Source organism: Selaginella moellendorffii, unplaced genomic scaffold, assembly GCF_000143415.4.
Source record: "Selaginella moellendorffii unplaced genomic scaffold, v1.0 SELMOscaffold_12, whole genome shotgun sequence".
Classification (NCBI taxonomy): domain Eukaryota; kingdom Viridiplantae; phylum Streptophyta; class Lycopodiopsida; order Selaginellales; family Selaginellaceae; genus Selaginella; species Selaginella moellendorffii.
Genome location: NW_003314273.1, coordinates 2,598,467 through 2,615,194, shown reverse-complemented (window position 1 = coordinate 2,615,194; position 16,728 = coordinate 2,598,467). Strand labels below are relative to the sequence as shown.

Sequence of the window (16,728 nt, the reverse complement as noted above, 5' to 3'; positions counted from 1 at the left end):
CAAGGCATTGTTCAAGCAATGGGCAAAACATGCTGCCCATTGAATTTTCGGGTACCTCTATTGCAAAAGTGCTGCTGCTGCTCTGTTTGCATTTTCCCCATCGGTCACAACCATGACAACGTTCTCTGCACCTACAATGTTAATGCCTTCTTCCCAGCAGCGCAGAGTATTTTCAGCTGTTTTTCCTGTTAAGGAAATGTCGATAGCCTTCAAAAAAGCTCCTCGTCCTTGACTATATGCCACAAGCCCCATGATATGCCGATTCCTCCTATCTGCCCACCCGTCTGCGCATATGGTTGCACCCCTCTGCTCCCACTGCTTCCTCAAGGACGCCATCTCAATGTCAATGAATCGTTTCTCTTTCACCAAAAGCTTATCCCGGAGATCATCATATTTTGGTGGTGCATAAGGCACACCATGCCTGGCAACTTCCTGTATCATGTTGAGGAAGTAAGGTGACCGAGCCTTGACAAATGGAATGTGTTCATTCCAGAAAAATCTTCCGATAGCCACATCAACTCGGTTCTTCCGCTCAGGATCCATCGAATCAACAATATGGACTTGACTCTGTTTGCTAAAAAACAGGGAACTGCAGCCACTTCCACTTGACTGGGATGATACCACCAGTGGAAATCCTTGGACATTGCCATCCATTCTCATAGAAGCACCACCAGATTCATTCGGCCGTTTCTTCCCCCTTGCCCCTTTCTCGGAATCAATAACCTTTTGCATATTGAGCAGATCCGCTTTCTTGTTACCTGGGATGAGAGGACAACTCACAATATCCTTGCTGCCTGGGCCTTCTCCTAACAGATGAGCTCGCACACGATCAACACCACTCAGTTTGTTCACCATTGGGCAGTATTTGCATGACCATAATTTGTGGCCATGCCCCCTGCTCTCAAGAACACTTACCTCATCCCACCATCGCGAAGAAGGATGCTTTCGCAGTATGCTGGATTGCTGCGCCATGCTTGTTTGCCTTGGATTGCTGCTGCTGTGCCCTGAAATGGTGCGCCCTGGCTGGATTGTCGTGTGATGCCGTGCGCCCTAAAACCAGAATATTCCGCGCGAGAATATTCTGAACAGTGGTCCGTGTTAGTAACACGGACCACTGTTCACGAACACGGCCGTGGGAACACGACCCATGGCCGTGTTCGTGAAACACGGTGAACACGGCCGGGATCCCGGCCGTGTTCATAACACGGGTCTTACCTTCATTGCTCTTGGTAAGTCTTTTCTTGCTTATAGACATTAGTCATTCGTACGAAGCATCACAGGATACTGCTGAATGAAATGGAGAGAGCTTCAAGGCTGTATCATGGCTTGTGTATGGGAATATGTCAAGCATATTTTATAGTATATAGTGTATTTTAGGGTTTCCAGGTCCTCTTCTTGGCTTGTTCACCCTTTGAATCTGGAACATCCCAGAGGAATGGAAGCTAAAAGTTGAAGTTTTGGGTGATTTAATGTATGGACTTTGGAGTAAGAATTCTTGCAGGATATAGAGTGGATTGAGCTTATTTTTGTTGTAAAAGAGGTGCCACATTATAATCTACCCAATAAATCCAAAATGGCTAGGTTTGTGTAGGGATTTGAGGATTTTGATGTCATGTTCTTGCCTTTATTTCCTGTTGGATCTGTTTTGCATTTGTAAATGGTATATGGGTGGAGGCATTTGGTCTTGAGCTGTTTAGAAAGTGTTTTCTTGATTAATTTGGTGATGGAATGAGCTGCATGCAAGTGAATATTTGGTCATCAAGATATCTTAAAGTGATTTGATATTTCTAGTGTTTAGTGCAGTGATTTGAGCTAATTCACAGATTTTATTTCATTATGGCTAAGCTTAATGCATACAAGATGCAATTGCAAAAGTCCATCTATGAGCATCATATCTACTTCAAATAATATATTCATAAGTGTGAGAGCATGAACATATAGTGTAATGGAGCTCAGGTGGTAAAGGTGTATATGAATTGTATGCATCTATTTTTGCTCACAAAGTTTGTGGGAAGTGCTTAAAGAAGCTGGACAAAGTTATGCAATATGCTATCACTTAAGAACACAAGAGATTGCCTTAGAAAAGAACAACGGTGTATGAGGAGGACTGTCACACAATGTATTGGTAGAGATTTACTCCTTCCTCTACTTAGATGCTCTCTGATGGCACTTTCAAGCAAAGTCAACAGAAGATGACCAAAAGGTTGAATCGGATAGAAATAGAGACAACTTCATTGAGGCAACAACAGGCTGGCCATGGCCAAGGCCAAGGAACAGTTGATGCTGCTTAGGAGTAGGGCTATAACCAAATTCCACCAACATGAGGTTACTTAGACAATGCAAATGTCAACATCTGGTATTCACCCCAATATGAGTTTTGTCAGTTTTATGGTCATGATAAGGAACATTACAGAGCAAAGCAAGAATATATATGGCATGGGGAAACTATGCTATTGTTTCCACACCTACTCCTTGGCCTCCACAACAACAAGTTTTTCAGCACAAGCCATGTACAATTGGTGCAAAAACAAGCGAGATCAGAAAGGAAAAGCTCCGGCAGATTTAGTGAAGCTCATTCACTTCTCAGGACCACATGATTTCATAGATGATCATATTGGTGTCAACGAGAATGAGGAGTGGATTGCTTGCTCACATCTGTGGATAGGACAGTTCAAGAGTGATCAACTCTTGCAACAACATGGTTGGTAGGGAGGCACGGGGCTTGGATCTTCTGGATAGGGGTGCTTATATACGATTGAGCCAGTCACTATAGTGAATAAACAGGGTGTGGGAACAGAGATCATCTTAGGTGTCCTCGACTCATAGGTTAAGTATGTTGAAATGTAAACAGAGTCTCTAGGCTCACCAGATTCCCCCTACAACTTGGAAACATTTGCTATCACCATGCAAAGGTAGGAGGCACACTATCCGCCACTTTTAGTAGACAATGCTTTGCCTTCATGTTAATCAGTCTCAATGAAGAAGGCAGTTACTACAAATTGTAACTCAAGCTCATCCACTAATAGTTGTTGAGTTGGAAGTTGAAAAGTTAGTAGTCACCCAAGAGTTGATGATGTTTTGCCAAGTGTATGGCTAAAATGCTATGTATTAATATTAGCGTAGTGGGATTTTGGTAACTGTCGGATTGGTTTTAATCTTGACTACTTACTCCTGTATATAAGCTATGGTTTTTGGGTTAATTAATATGCACATTTTTTGTATTCCCTATGCACTCACAGTAGAAATACATTATTTATTTTTATTATGTTGGAAACTGCATGATTATATTTTAAAGTTTGTGTTTGCTAATGATAATTACTTGCTTAAGAATGTTTGAATACTTTATTCTGAAGAGAAAATTGGGAATGTTAAGTTTTTCAAGAGCAAAGAGTCAATAAAAATGATGCATTCTAAGAGAATTAACCATAGAAGGCAACTATATTACTGAAGAATTTGTTATGCCAAAACAGCAACATGGTTTCCTTTATTTTTTTTATAGTTTTTATACAATTTCTTTTTTATGACTGATTTGTCTTTAATTCTATGAATACTAAGGGTAGCACCTAATAAGGCTAAGTGCTTGTCTAGATTACATAGCAATAAATATTAATGTTAATATCTTAGCCATTACCCACCATGATAATGGTGTTGCCATTATGGCCTTTTACCCTTTAGTCTTTATTCTATTGAGATTGTTCTAATAAATTTTTTATGAAGTCTCCAGTTTTTAAATAGCTAGAACAATTTTTATGCCCTTCAATGTGGAGAGCTCAATAACATTATTTTCAGAAGTTTAATGACTTAGCTTTTAGGTTTACATAGCTGCTGTTATAGACATCCTTTTAACTTAGAGGATAATATATAGTTTTATATTCACATCATCCCCTCCTCTCGAAATGATAGAAGACCATCAGAGTTCTCTCGTAGATGGGCCAAGATTTAGAGAAACATAAGAAAGAGGCATTGGTGGATTTGTAGGTGGTATTAGTTATTCTTGATCCCTTTATATGAAGTGTTTTAATTGCTGCATATGCACAATTTTTGGAGGATTGGCCTGTTGGATGTTATGTTGAACATTGTAGACTTGCAGTTCAACTTGCTGCAACACATAATACGGTCCTTTTCATTGAGCAAAGAGCCCCTTAGATAAATCATGTACCATAAAATAGGGGAAATGGACTAACGCTAAGTTATCCACTTTGTACTTTGCAAATGAACGATGATTGGAGTTGTAGCACTATTGTTATCTCACTTATATGTGGCCTATATATTTGGTAGACTCTACTCAAACAAGTGGAAGAATGCTCATTAAATATTGATCCCACGACCTAGCATTGGCATTTTGTGGCAATTACAAAAGTAAACCCAACTCCATTGGTAATATTAAATCATGACTATATAATAGTTTATATGGTAAAGCACCAATAGAACTCTACACCCTTGTGACATATGCATACTGAAGAGACGGCAAATAACCATCCCAATCCGAATGCTAAAAGTTCATATATTTCACGATCATCCCTTTGAATGTTCGAACTAGCCATTCCACCAAACTATCTAAATATGGATGATAAGCACTTGTGAAAGTCCAAGATGTCAAAACATGAAATGCCTCAACCATAAGTATGGGACCATTATTCAAAAGAATCCACTCAAGGTAAGAATGTTGGAACACCACTCGATTGAGGAGGAAGTATCTAACAGTAGTTGCAAAGGCACTAACAAGAGTACCAACTTCCATCTAACAAATTAAATAGTCAAAAATAATAATAAAATACTCATTGGCAGTAGTCAATCTTGGAAAAGGTCCTATAAGATGATAGAAAACTGTAATTGACTCCAACCGTCCTTCTGTAACATAAGGGGGAGCATTATGAGTTTGGTACTAAACACAACTACACACATACTGAATAACATCACATTACATCTCCGGCCAATAGAAAGATTTGGATAACTTCTCAGTCATATGATGATGTCCCATATACTTACCTAGAATAGAAGAACCATGGTAGGCATGCAGAAATTGTGGAATAAAGATTAAAAGCACCACCAGCCATAAATGATCATCAGAATTCAGCCCAATAAAATAAAGAAGGACGTCTTCAAGGTAATATTAAGAATGTAAATGCTGAAATGGCAAGTCATTAGCAAGTGATGCAAGATTCTCGAACCCATCTCGAAACTTTTGAATCCATGGCTCAAGTTTTTGAGTTTTGCAAACTTCATCAAAAGAAGGTAAATCTTGCTCTGCACCTTGTGGACACTGAATGTCAGTATAGCAATTGCTGATGGCATAGAATCCTCGTCTAGAAAATCTACAAATGTTGGAACAACAAACTTGTTAGAAATATGAGAAGAGAGCAAATGTAACGCATGTGGTTTTGACCCTTTATCCTATGGTGATTTACCATAGGATAACACCACGAAGCGGAACCTAAACCCTCTTTATGCCACGTGACAGATGCCACATGTCACATGCCACATGTCCATGCCACGTGTCCACAGGAACCCGAGGTTCAAGGCCTTGGGCCACTGAACGAAGGAACGGTGCCAAACTCCCAAGCATGGAACCAAGGAGTGACGGAACTGAACCACGGAGCAACTCCCGAGCATAAAGCCCAAGGAGCGAAGGGACAGGAGTCCGGAGCGACTTGGAACAGTCCTGGAGCAACCAACATCCCAATGCTAGGACCAGCACGCAAAATGGAGCCAAACGGAGTCTGGCGCTATTTCGGCATACCAGTGGCCTAACGTGAGGACATGGGTACTCCACCAGCTAGCATGGAATGGAACTTGGGCTTAGACCCAAGCCGGACGCAGAACCAAGGACAGGCACGCAAGCGGGAGCTAAACTATGCCTCAGGTTGGTCAGCCATGCCCGACCTACCCACTATCCCTACTATACATTTGGAACCCCCCACAGGCCCCCCTTCTTGAGGAACACACGCTTTGGGCTTTCACCCCAAGCCTCCCTTAGTATCAGAAGTTAGTCTCTGGGACAAGCTCGAAACTTACTAAATATGGAATGTCCCTAGATTGCGAATTTGGACACGGGACGAACACCATTGTGTTCAGTACGATCTCTACATTCCGTAGATATGCCAAATGAGCAAATCTGGACGCTTTCCATAAATAGCATTTGGGACCGAAATGAGACCAACACAAAGGGCATGATAGCGAGGGTGTTTGGCAAACATGGTAAGCTATCATCTAGCGATATTGAGGGACCAATCTCAATATCACGGGGGTTCTTGATACTAGCAAGTGCAAGCCAATGACTCAAGTTTCTCAAACCAGGCCGAGTAAGCTCAGCAAGAAACACATAGGGTTCCTACCTTATGTTTATCCAATCTAAGTTCATGGTCATTGACCAGTTTCTCAACTAGCTCAAGTGGGAAACTGATAATGGGTCCAGCAATACCGACCTCCTGCCATCGTGGCAGTAAGGTAAGAGTGTCCATAAGGACTAGCTGACAGGTAACTTTCGATACCCGAAGTCACATTTGCGACACTCTCCCCCCCTTGGGAAGATCGACATCCTCGTTGATGCATACTCGAGTCTAGAATACCGCCAAGGAAACAACTCCAGAAAAAGTTCACGGTACTCACACTATGTGAGAAATGCACCAACTTAAATGAGTTAGGGAGCAACCTCTTTGTCTAACGCGGATGCGCTACCAGCTCAGACACCTTCCGGCCGTCGTCGACAAGGAAATGACCAATAGAGTCAGCCACCCTTGCTGCTCTGGTTGTCATCCAGCTTACAAAAGTGTGATATGCCCTGCCTGCAGAGACATAGAGAGAGGAGCTAGAGGCCCCAACCCTCCTGAGCAAAGAAACCAAACCTGTCGGTAAGGTTTAGATAGACTACTGTAAACAGGCAGTTAGAGTTGTTTACATGGTCACGCCCTTTTAACAGAATAAGGAACATCGACAAAGAGGCGGGTTATGTGACTAGTCGATAGTAGCTACCCCATGACTAGAGATTTCACCATGCACACGAAGTGCTGAAACCAGTCTGCCTATACTGGCCCAAGTTCAAAGATCAATAAATGGACAATATCAAAGTCATAGACAATGATATCTTAGAGTCTTAATTATCAGTGAATATATCTTAGATTAGAACACAAAAGTATTCTAAGCAAGTTATTATCCGATAAACCAGTATAATAGTGCAGGAACCACCAAGATCATCATAGTTGGTAAACATAGGATTCACCATCAAACAAAATTCAATAGCAAGTAGATCATCAAGTTAACTCAATGATAAAGTTTAACTATTAAAGATTGCAGACAGAATGCCAAACAACTTACAAAAGATAACTCAAGAACACAAAGTATCATTGATTAGTAAGCAAGATGCTCGCGAATGTATCACCTGAAGGAAATAACATCCCAATCTATCAGAACTAACTCAAGCAACAATCAACACAATAGAATGAATGTGGTAAGACCAACAAACACCCATTCATGCCAACTATCACAAAAGCCAATCCGAATAGATCCCGGTCAACAATACCAAGGAACTAGAGTTGCTCAAACAAGTGTCAGCAACATCCTACTAGATGTCTCAAACCCAAAAGACCAATCCAAAGCGAACCACAAAGAACATGTGGTATTGCGAAAAGCCAAAAGCCATCAAAGAGAACAACTAACTATCATGAAAGATCATTAATCATCCCATCAAAAGAGAGATGCATAATCATCGTCAAAGAAGGAAGCCACCATCCTGAAGAATGGCAATTCATCCTATATCAACAATAATCAAGCAAACCTTTTGACAAGGATAATCAATTATCTTAAATGGTAGTCAATCATCACCAATGATTGCTAAATGCAAAAACCAATTTCAATAGCGAAGCTAATGAGCTAAAATGCCTTCCCCAATAACTTCTAACAAATGGAACAATAAGCATAAAACTCAAAGAACCAAAAGCTCGAAGAAGTCTATAGCCAAGTCTTGCATAACAATGATCACAAGTTTTGCATGAACCAATTTCAATGGTAAAGAAGAAACCATGGTACAACCCACAATATCCTCCTCAACACATCCATAAGCTAAACTTCATAATGCCAAAGCTAATGAAGAGTATATCTGCATCAATCCAAAAGCTAAACATAACGAAGTTATGCTCAACAAGTGATCACTAAACGATCCTCCATGAATCCATTTATAACAAGACGTAACTCACTTCATAACAAGCACAAGAAGAATCATCAATGATTGATATATTCCAATTCAAATCTAATAAGGATTCAAACATTCCAATATCGATCACTAACTCTTCCACTTGTGGAGTTAGCATAGTCCACAACTGAATCACTTTTCAAGGAAAAGCCAAAGCTTAACCCCTACTAAATAATCTCGTCTAAAACACAACTAACTCAAACTTGTCTTTCAGTTCATTTGAACGTCAACATAGTTGCTAACTAGCAATTGCACAAATGCTAATAACACAAAGCCATAGCCAAAACATCAACACTATCTTCATCGAGACTAATGAAACTCAATATCAATCCTAAAGGGAGACATCTCATCTCACTTGAATCCCAATATCAATAATATCAATGATAAGGCATCACTTCAATGCCATCAACACTATAACAAAGCTAGAAGAAAGCAAAAGTAAATCACCACTTAAAACTCTCTAGCAACTAAGCTAACCAAGGTCGAAGATACTTAACTCAGTATCCGAGACCAATCCTTCAACAATACTCAGTTACAGATAACACTTCATCAAGGAGTGAATCACCACATCCAAGACTCAATGAAATCCAACACCACTAACTAAACGCAACCAAATGATATCGACAGAAGTAGAGTCAATTTGCCAACATGGAAAACCCATGTAAGTCTAACGACACGATCTTCCGCAACACCATCTGGTAAAGCAAACCCATCACCGTTAAATCATCATCGAGTGAAGCAAGTATTAACAATCTTTGACAAAGTCTACAAGCAATCACTAGTCGCAAAGCAACTAACAATCACTCTTTCAACCTGCCTTCACAAGACCCAAACACTAAACTCATGTCATTTAGTCATACACTTGTCCAATATAAACGTAATACCCTAGGTATGAGATAAAGTTTCATGGACAAGCATAAACTAAATGACCACTCAAATCCAACTCAACCGCGATAAGCTCACCAACACATCTAGTCAATAGGTCTGAGCATGCCTTGAAGAGGCTAGCTACACATAATCAACACTAAGTCGAAACTAAAGTGAAGACCATGAGATGGACTCATATCGGTACACAACCTCCTCATAAACAAAGCTATAATACGGGTACCAACATCTCAACCTCGAACAACTAAGTTGGACATCACCATCCTCAGCCAAGGCGCAGGGCCACCAAGACCAAGTCAAGATCAGTGAGAGCTCACTAAGGAAGAAACGAATTCTCGTTGAAAACCACATCTCTGCTCAGGATCTCCTGCTTCGTGATTGGATTCCAGAGACGATAGGCTTTGTGATCGAGGCTGTAGCCCACAAACATAGCCTTCTGGCTCTTCGGCGGATAAGCTTATCGTCAGACCTAGACCGAAGCTAGTAAGCCTATTACTCTCATAGAGTCTAACAAAATGCAAAATGCAACTTGCCACCAAGCACAATGCTACAAAAGAAAGGCACAAGGGTCACCTTTCTAGAAAAATGCAATGGCCACTTTTCTACATCAACTCCAGACTCTATCCAACTCAATTGCTTTAGCTTCAAAAGTCAACATCCCTTTCGGGCCGCATCATACAAACTACCTACTAAGGTCTAAGCCAACCGAAGTTAACTCCAACCCATTCACTAATTTGTACTGGCTTACGAAAATGGAATGGTTTTCGAGCAAAGTGATAACAGATCAGCCATTGGAAAAGTCTAAAAAAATTTGTGGAAAATTTTCCATCCCAGAGAAAGAATGACTCTCAGTCTAGGAATGCAAACTCTCAAGACTCAACCAACTTCCTCCTACCAACAACTTCACATAGGTTCACTTTGACACCAATTCTCATGACCCATAGTATGCTTAAGCCTCGAACATCTTTCTGCCCATTCTTTCAACACCGACATCCGTAAAATGCAAATGGAACATCCAAGGCTTGAACAAGAAGACCATATCTTCAGATATCCATATTGCACTAACACTCTTCTTCAATCATTCTCAAGATCTAATGTGAAGCTTAATACACTAACAAGAAAAATGACATGGAAAATCAAGGTTTAAGGAAAATTCCTCATCACTCGAAATAACTATGCCACTTCCACTAACACAAGTGCTAGCGATGTCAATGTTTCAACTACACACTTTCTCCATCCAATAATCTACTCCAAGTGCTAACAGAACAACCGATGAGCTATAGCAAATGAACGCTATAACTTTTTTCCAACACCTTATGGGCAAACCCTCAAGGAACAAGGAACCAACTTAAGCTTTGCATAATGGACCACTATTGAGAATCCAGTCAAAGCTACTACAATGCTACTACGTGCAAGTAGATTAGCTTCTCCATCAACCACTTTGGGGTTGATCATCGTTAACCAAGCAACTTCGTAAACATATTGCCCACTATCACATGGATATGATATAAGTATCACAATGACTTGATCATCAATCAAGCAACACTATGAGCAATGCCCATGTCACTACTACAAAGGTTTATGTGAGTATCAAGTGTTAACTCGATTTGACAAAATGCAACATAAATGCCACACTCCACCGATAGAGATTTACAACACTCAACACCACTAACTTTTGTTCACAACATAGACAGCTCATGCCACTCTCTTTCCGACCAAACTCAAAACTAATCCAACACCAAGCTACTCAAGGAGCAATAGCAAGGTTCCCCGGAAAAGAGTTGAGCATTGTAACCTAAGTCTTCCAATAGCAAGTCTAGACAAAATGGTATAACACTTCATCGTTATCCATCCCATGACTCACCACTTGTAAGACGATCATTTCCAACATGCATCAAGGTAGGGACTCTTGATTGCATAATGTGAACACGAGCAATGAGTTAACACCTCGTTGCAAATCATCTCTCCAAGAAGAGAAGATGATTTACGTGTTTGATCTTTCGTCCCCAACTACTCTCTTTTCAGTCTCATCTTTGACTACACCTCAAGCTTGCGTTCGCACTGCCTTCAGTCCAATCCAAGAAAAGTTTATGAGAGAGCACGGCAATGATTACTTGAACCAATAGACTAATCCCTACAGTCTTAGTTGATCCACTTGTAATCATGCCTAGGAAGGATCTACTAGTGCCGTGCTAAACAGCTACAGACCAACCTATTAGCCACTCATAGCAAACTCAGGGGAAGTTTGCTTTTACCCATGGTACATGGAACAACTCATGGAACCACTGATAGGCTAGCATTAATCCTGCCAACTCAAAGTGTAACCTTGAGTTGCTAATGTGCCTCACTCACGAGCCCAAGCGCAAACTTGTGCAAACGAAACATCTCACATCCATCCTATGAGCCCAAGAGCAAGCTCACATTATTACGGTACAAAAAAGGTAACTAAAAACTATACCCAAGGAACGATTGCGAAGCCTTTGCACCCAAACGTGTACCCACTCGGATCATCGTTTTCATCTCTGCGTATGCAATGAGACTAGTTGCCCAATCTCATTGAATAGTATTTGCTGAGACTCATTCTCTAATACCAAATGTAGCGCATGTGATTTTGACCCTTTATCCTATGGTGATTTACCATAGGATAACACCACGAAGCAGAACCTAAACCCTCTTTATGCCACATGATAGATGCCACATGTCACATGCCACGTGTCCATGCCATGTGTCCACAAGAACCCGAGGTTCAAGGCTTTGGGCCACTGAACGAAGGAATGGTGCCAAACTCCCAAGCATGGAACCAAGGAGTGACGGAACTGAACCACGGAGCAACTCCCGAGCATAAAGCCCAAGGAGCGAAGGGACAGGAGCCCGGAGCGACTTGGAACAGTCCTGGAGCAACCAACATCCCAATGCCAGGACCAGCACGCAAAATGGAGCCAAATGGAGTCTAGCGCTATTTCGGCATACCAGTGGCCTAACGCGAGGACATGGGTACTCCACCAGCTAGCATGGAATGGAACTTGGGCTTAGACCCAAGCCGGACGCAGAACAAGGACAGGCACGCAAGCGAGAGCTAAACTATGCCTCAGGTTGGTTAGCCATGCCCGACCTACCCACTATCCCTACTATACATTTGGAACCCCCCACAGGCCCCTTCTTGAGGAACACACGCTTTGGGCTTTCACTCCAAGCCTCCCTTAGTATCAGAAGTTAGTCTCTGGGATAAGCTTGAAACTTACTAAATATGGAATGTCCCTAGATTGCGAATTTGGACACGGGATGAACACCATTGTGTTCAGTACGATCTTTACATTCCGTAGATATGCCAAATGAGCAAATCTGGACGCTTTCCATAAATAGCATTTGGGACTGAAATGAGACTAACACAAAGGGCATGATAGCGAGGGTGTTTGGCAAACACGGTAAGCTATCATCTAGCGATATTAAGGGACCAATCTCAATATCACGGGGGTTCTTGATACTAGCAAGTGCAAGCCAATGACTCAAGTTTCTCAAACCAGGCCAAGTAAGCTCAGCAAGAAACACATAGGGTTCCTACCTTATGTTTATCCAATCTAAGTTCATGGTCATTGACCAGTTTCTTAACTAGCTCAAGTGGGAAACTGATAATGGGTCCAGCAATACCGACCTCCTGCCATCGTGGCAGTAAGGTAAGAGTGTCCATAAGGACTAGCCGACAGGTAACTTTCGATACCCGAAGTCACATTCGCGACAGCAAAGAAGGAAGAGGAGCTTGAGAAAGAGCATCAACATCAGCTATAGAACTTCTCAAGAAATGAACAATATCAAAATTATATATCTGAAGCTTCAAAGCCCACCAAACAGTACGACCAACTAGGATTTTTTACTTCAATAATGAAATAATGGTAGGATGATCACCTTTTAGTAATATTCAAGAACCATGTAGATATACATGAAGTTTCTCAAAACCCCAGTCTACTACTAAACACTCCTTCTCTGTCGTGGAGTAGTTTGCCTCCACTGGTTGTAATGTATAATTTATATATGTAATGAGATGGTGTTGAAAGCATATTTGGGCTCTTTTGCATCAACACACCTCCAATACTAATATTAAAAGCATCCATGTGCAAAATGAAAAGTTGAGTATAGTTGGGATATGCCAAAATGGAAAAGTCGTTACTCTTTGAGATACATAAACACTTGCTCATAGTCTGTAGACTAGATGAAAGATGACGTTGATGACTTTAGCAATGCTTGTAATGGTGCAGTCACAAAACAATTAATATACTGCACTTTGCCCAAGAAATGTTACACATCATTCACACACTTTGGAGTAGGGAACTATAGAACAGCCATAAGTTTGTCAAGATCAATTTGTAAATCCTTATGAGAAATATGGTACCCAAGATAAGTCGTGTTCTTGGACCCAAACACGCACTTCAACCACTTCAACTTTAAACCAATTTTTAAAAGAAAATAAAATATAACTCTTAGTCTAACCTTTTTAGTTTTTAAAGAAATGTCTTGAAGTTCACAACCAATCAATATTATAAATACAATCATGCTAGTGTGAGGTCCAAGTGTACAGCTATGATGCTGTATACTAATATTAGTATAGTGGGATTTTGGTAACCGTCGGATTAGTTTTAATTCATACCAATCAACTAAGGTTTTTAGGCTAATTGATATACATATTTGTATAATCATGCTAAGTGTGACTTTGAGGCTTTTTGTAAGCGACTAAATTTTCCATTCTATTTTAGTCACTTAACCACACTTCCAACCACCTGGAGGAGTCTCACTCACAACTTCCATAAGTCCTATTTTAGACTTGGGCTTGTTAGCCCTGAGAATGGCATCCCCGCCACTCAACCTTTGCACTTGATCCAAGTGCTCCACGTGTCCGATCCCATGACCGACACCCCAAGGTACCACCGACACATCAGCCCGTTACGCTAAGGCCATGCCCCTTTACTTTGGTCACAAAGCTTTTGAGTTTAGACTTCCCCTTCTCCCCCTTATTTCATATTTTCTTATATTTCATCCATTCTTCTCACTTCTGTACTTATTCATCCCTCTACTTTTACCTTTGCTTTTATTACTTTTGTCTTCCTATTATGTCTTTCTATATTTCCATCTTGTTCCATTCTTCCCTTTCCGATCCCTTTGACAATCTTTGTGTTGTAGCGGTTGATCAACTCATGAAAGAGTATGCCAAACTCTTTAACTTTGACTTATCGTGTGGGCCAAAATTGCCACACATCATTGTTACACCTATTAATATTATTAGCGTTTTCTCCATTTCTTGGGTAGAGACCTTGGTGTCAATAATGTCCCATTGGTGTTGCTGCAGTGGAAGGTTTGGACAACAAGATGCTTCTAGGAAACAAGAAGTCACATGAGTAGCAGAAGGACCTTGCGTGATTAAGTCAATAAGCCCTCTATCTTTCTTTTGGTAATATCATCAAAGGGTTCATTTGATATCAATTCATCTAGTGTTTACTTTCCAAACTTGTTTTTATAACAAGAGGTCTTCTATTATTTTCTCTATGTTAATTGATACAGATTCGAGTTTATCTTTTATTGCTTGTTCTATTGCCATACATTGCCGTCTACATTTGTGTTGTGCAGTAGAGCCAATTTTCATTCTTTATAGCAAAGGTATGTGCACAAGATGAGGTGGATCTAATTGTGCATATAGGCGATTTGAAGCTTGGGTTGCAATCATTGTGGGTGGTGCCGAGTTAAGTTTTTGACCTTATCTTTGGTATAGATTGGTTGTAGCACAATCATGCCAAGTGTGATTTTGAGGCTTCTCCCCCTTATTTCATACTTCTTTATATTTTATTTATTCCTTTCACTTCTGTACTTTTTCGTCCTTCTACTTTTACTTCTTCTTCCATTACTTTTGTCTCCCTATTACTTCCTATTATGTTTCCATCTTGTTCCACTCTTCCCTTTTCTGATCCTTCTGACAATCTTTGTGTTGCAGCGGTTGATCAACTCATGAAGGAGTATGTTAAACTCTTTGACTTTGACCTATCGTGTGGGGCCAATAGTGGCATATGTCATCTGATTCCAACTAGGGATGCTTGTTTAATCGAGGTTTCTATTTGTCATCAGTCACCCAAAGAGATCAAGATTTTACATCAAAAAATGTTAAAAAAGGGAGTTATTCAAAAGTCGCGAAATCCTTGGGTATGTGAACCTCATCTTGTGACAAAGCTTGATGGGAGTATTCGTTTTTACATTGACTATCATTTGTTAAATGAAGTGATGATCCCAGATGTGTACCCTCTTCCTCACATTATTGATTTTTTGGATCGTTTGGAAAAGTTATTGGTTTACCAAGTTATATCTTGCTTCTGGGTACTAGCAAGTACCGATGGCTGAAAAAGATATTCTTAAAACTGTTTTTCATACATTGTTTAGTTTGTACGAGTTCATTGTGATGCTGTTTGTTTGAATAATGCTTCAACAATTTTTTAACGGATGATAAATGAGATTCTTTACAATATGCCAAAGGTGATTACTGACTTCATTTATGATGTCTTGATCCACTCAAAGGGGACATGGGAGAAACACTTTTGTGATGTTCATAAAATGTTGGATCGACTACAAGAAGTTGAACTAATATATATATTTGGAAGAAAAAACAACAACACAATTAAAAAAAATGATATTTTTTAAACTGTAAGTATTCTACATTTTTGGCATGATTATATTCCTCCATTTTTTTAATATTTTATATACTTGTAAGTGCATGCTTCTCTCTTGATCAAGTCTCCAACTTTTGCAGAAAAAAAGGGGGAGAAAGAGAAGAAAAGAGGGAGGATAAACAGATCACACGAGATGAGCTATTGATCACAAGCAACAAGGAGCTCCAGAGCATGCATCAGGAGCACTAGGGAGGAAACCCTAGAAGGAGTGAGAGAAACAAAGAGATGCCCATATCTCATACATTCGTATTGGGCACTTGGCAGAGTGCTGTCATGAAATTCCCCAAGGAGGAAAATAAAAGTAATAGACGAGACTAAGTAATTCATATTATAAAAAGAAACACAATACAAATTATGGTAATAAAAGCGAAGGTGTAAATTCTACAAAATTTGCTAGATTGGATTTTTTCTGAAATGGGAAAGCAACTGCATCTGTAGTAGATAAATTCAAAATGGTTGTAGATAAAGACTTCTCCTCCACAAATAAAACAGCTCCATTCAAACATATAGCATTGGATACTTTACCAACACCTTTAGCCAGATTTTCACCTCCAACATCACCACCTGTTTCTCCTTGCATATACCATAGCTGCATGCTGTTTTTGAATTGAGTGCAGCACAACACACCTGTCCGACCATGGCAGGAAACAAATAAACCATGATTCCTGTGTAGCCGCTCATCCCATGGCCAAGTCTGCTTTAATTCAAACCTCATCCCTTCCAAATCCAAAGTGAACAGACCGACATACTCTGGATCATTCAAATTCTTGTAGTGACCACAAAGCAAATACAAAGTAGCGTTGCCCACCATTTCCCCCATATTCTCCAACTGACACCATCCCAATGGTGTGCTAGCAGCCCTCCAGCATCCCAGTCTCGAGTTGTATACATGAGCTGTTGTAAACATTGTGTAGACACTTCTCACCTTACCTCTGATCTCAACTTTTTTTT

At 40.3% G+C, this 16,728-nt stretch overlaps 1 protein-coding gene across 1 annotated transcript; it reads right to left on the bottom strand.

Moving 5' to 3' along the window:
- Nucleotides 1–57: 57 nt before the first annotated feature.
- LOC112346108 lies at nucleotides 58–972 on the bottom strand. Its single transcript, XM_024674208.1, has one exon. It carries the CDS (start codon nucleotides 970–972, stop codon nucleotides 58–60), a length of 915 nt encoding a protein of 304 aa, XP_024529976.1.
- Nucleotides 973–16,728: the final 15,756 nt, after the last annotated feature.

Excerpts from the sequence above, each read along its gene's own strand:
- LOC112346108 (XM_024674208.1), bottom strand. The coding sequence starts at position 972 with ATGGCGCAGCAATCCAGCATACTGCGAAAGCATCCTTCTTCGCGATGG.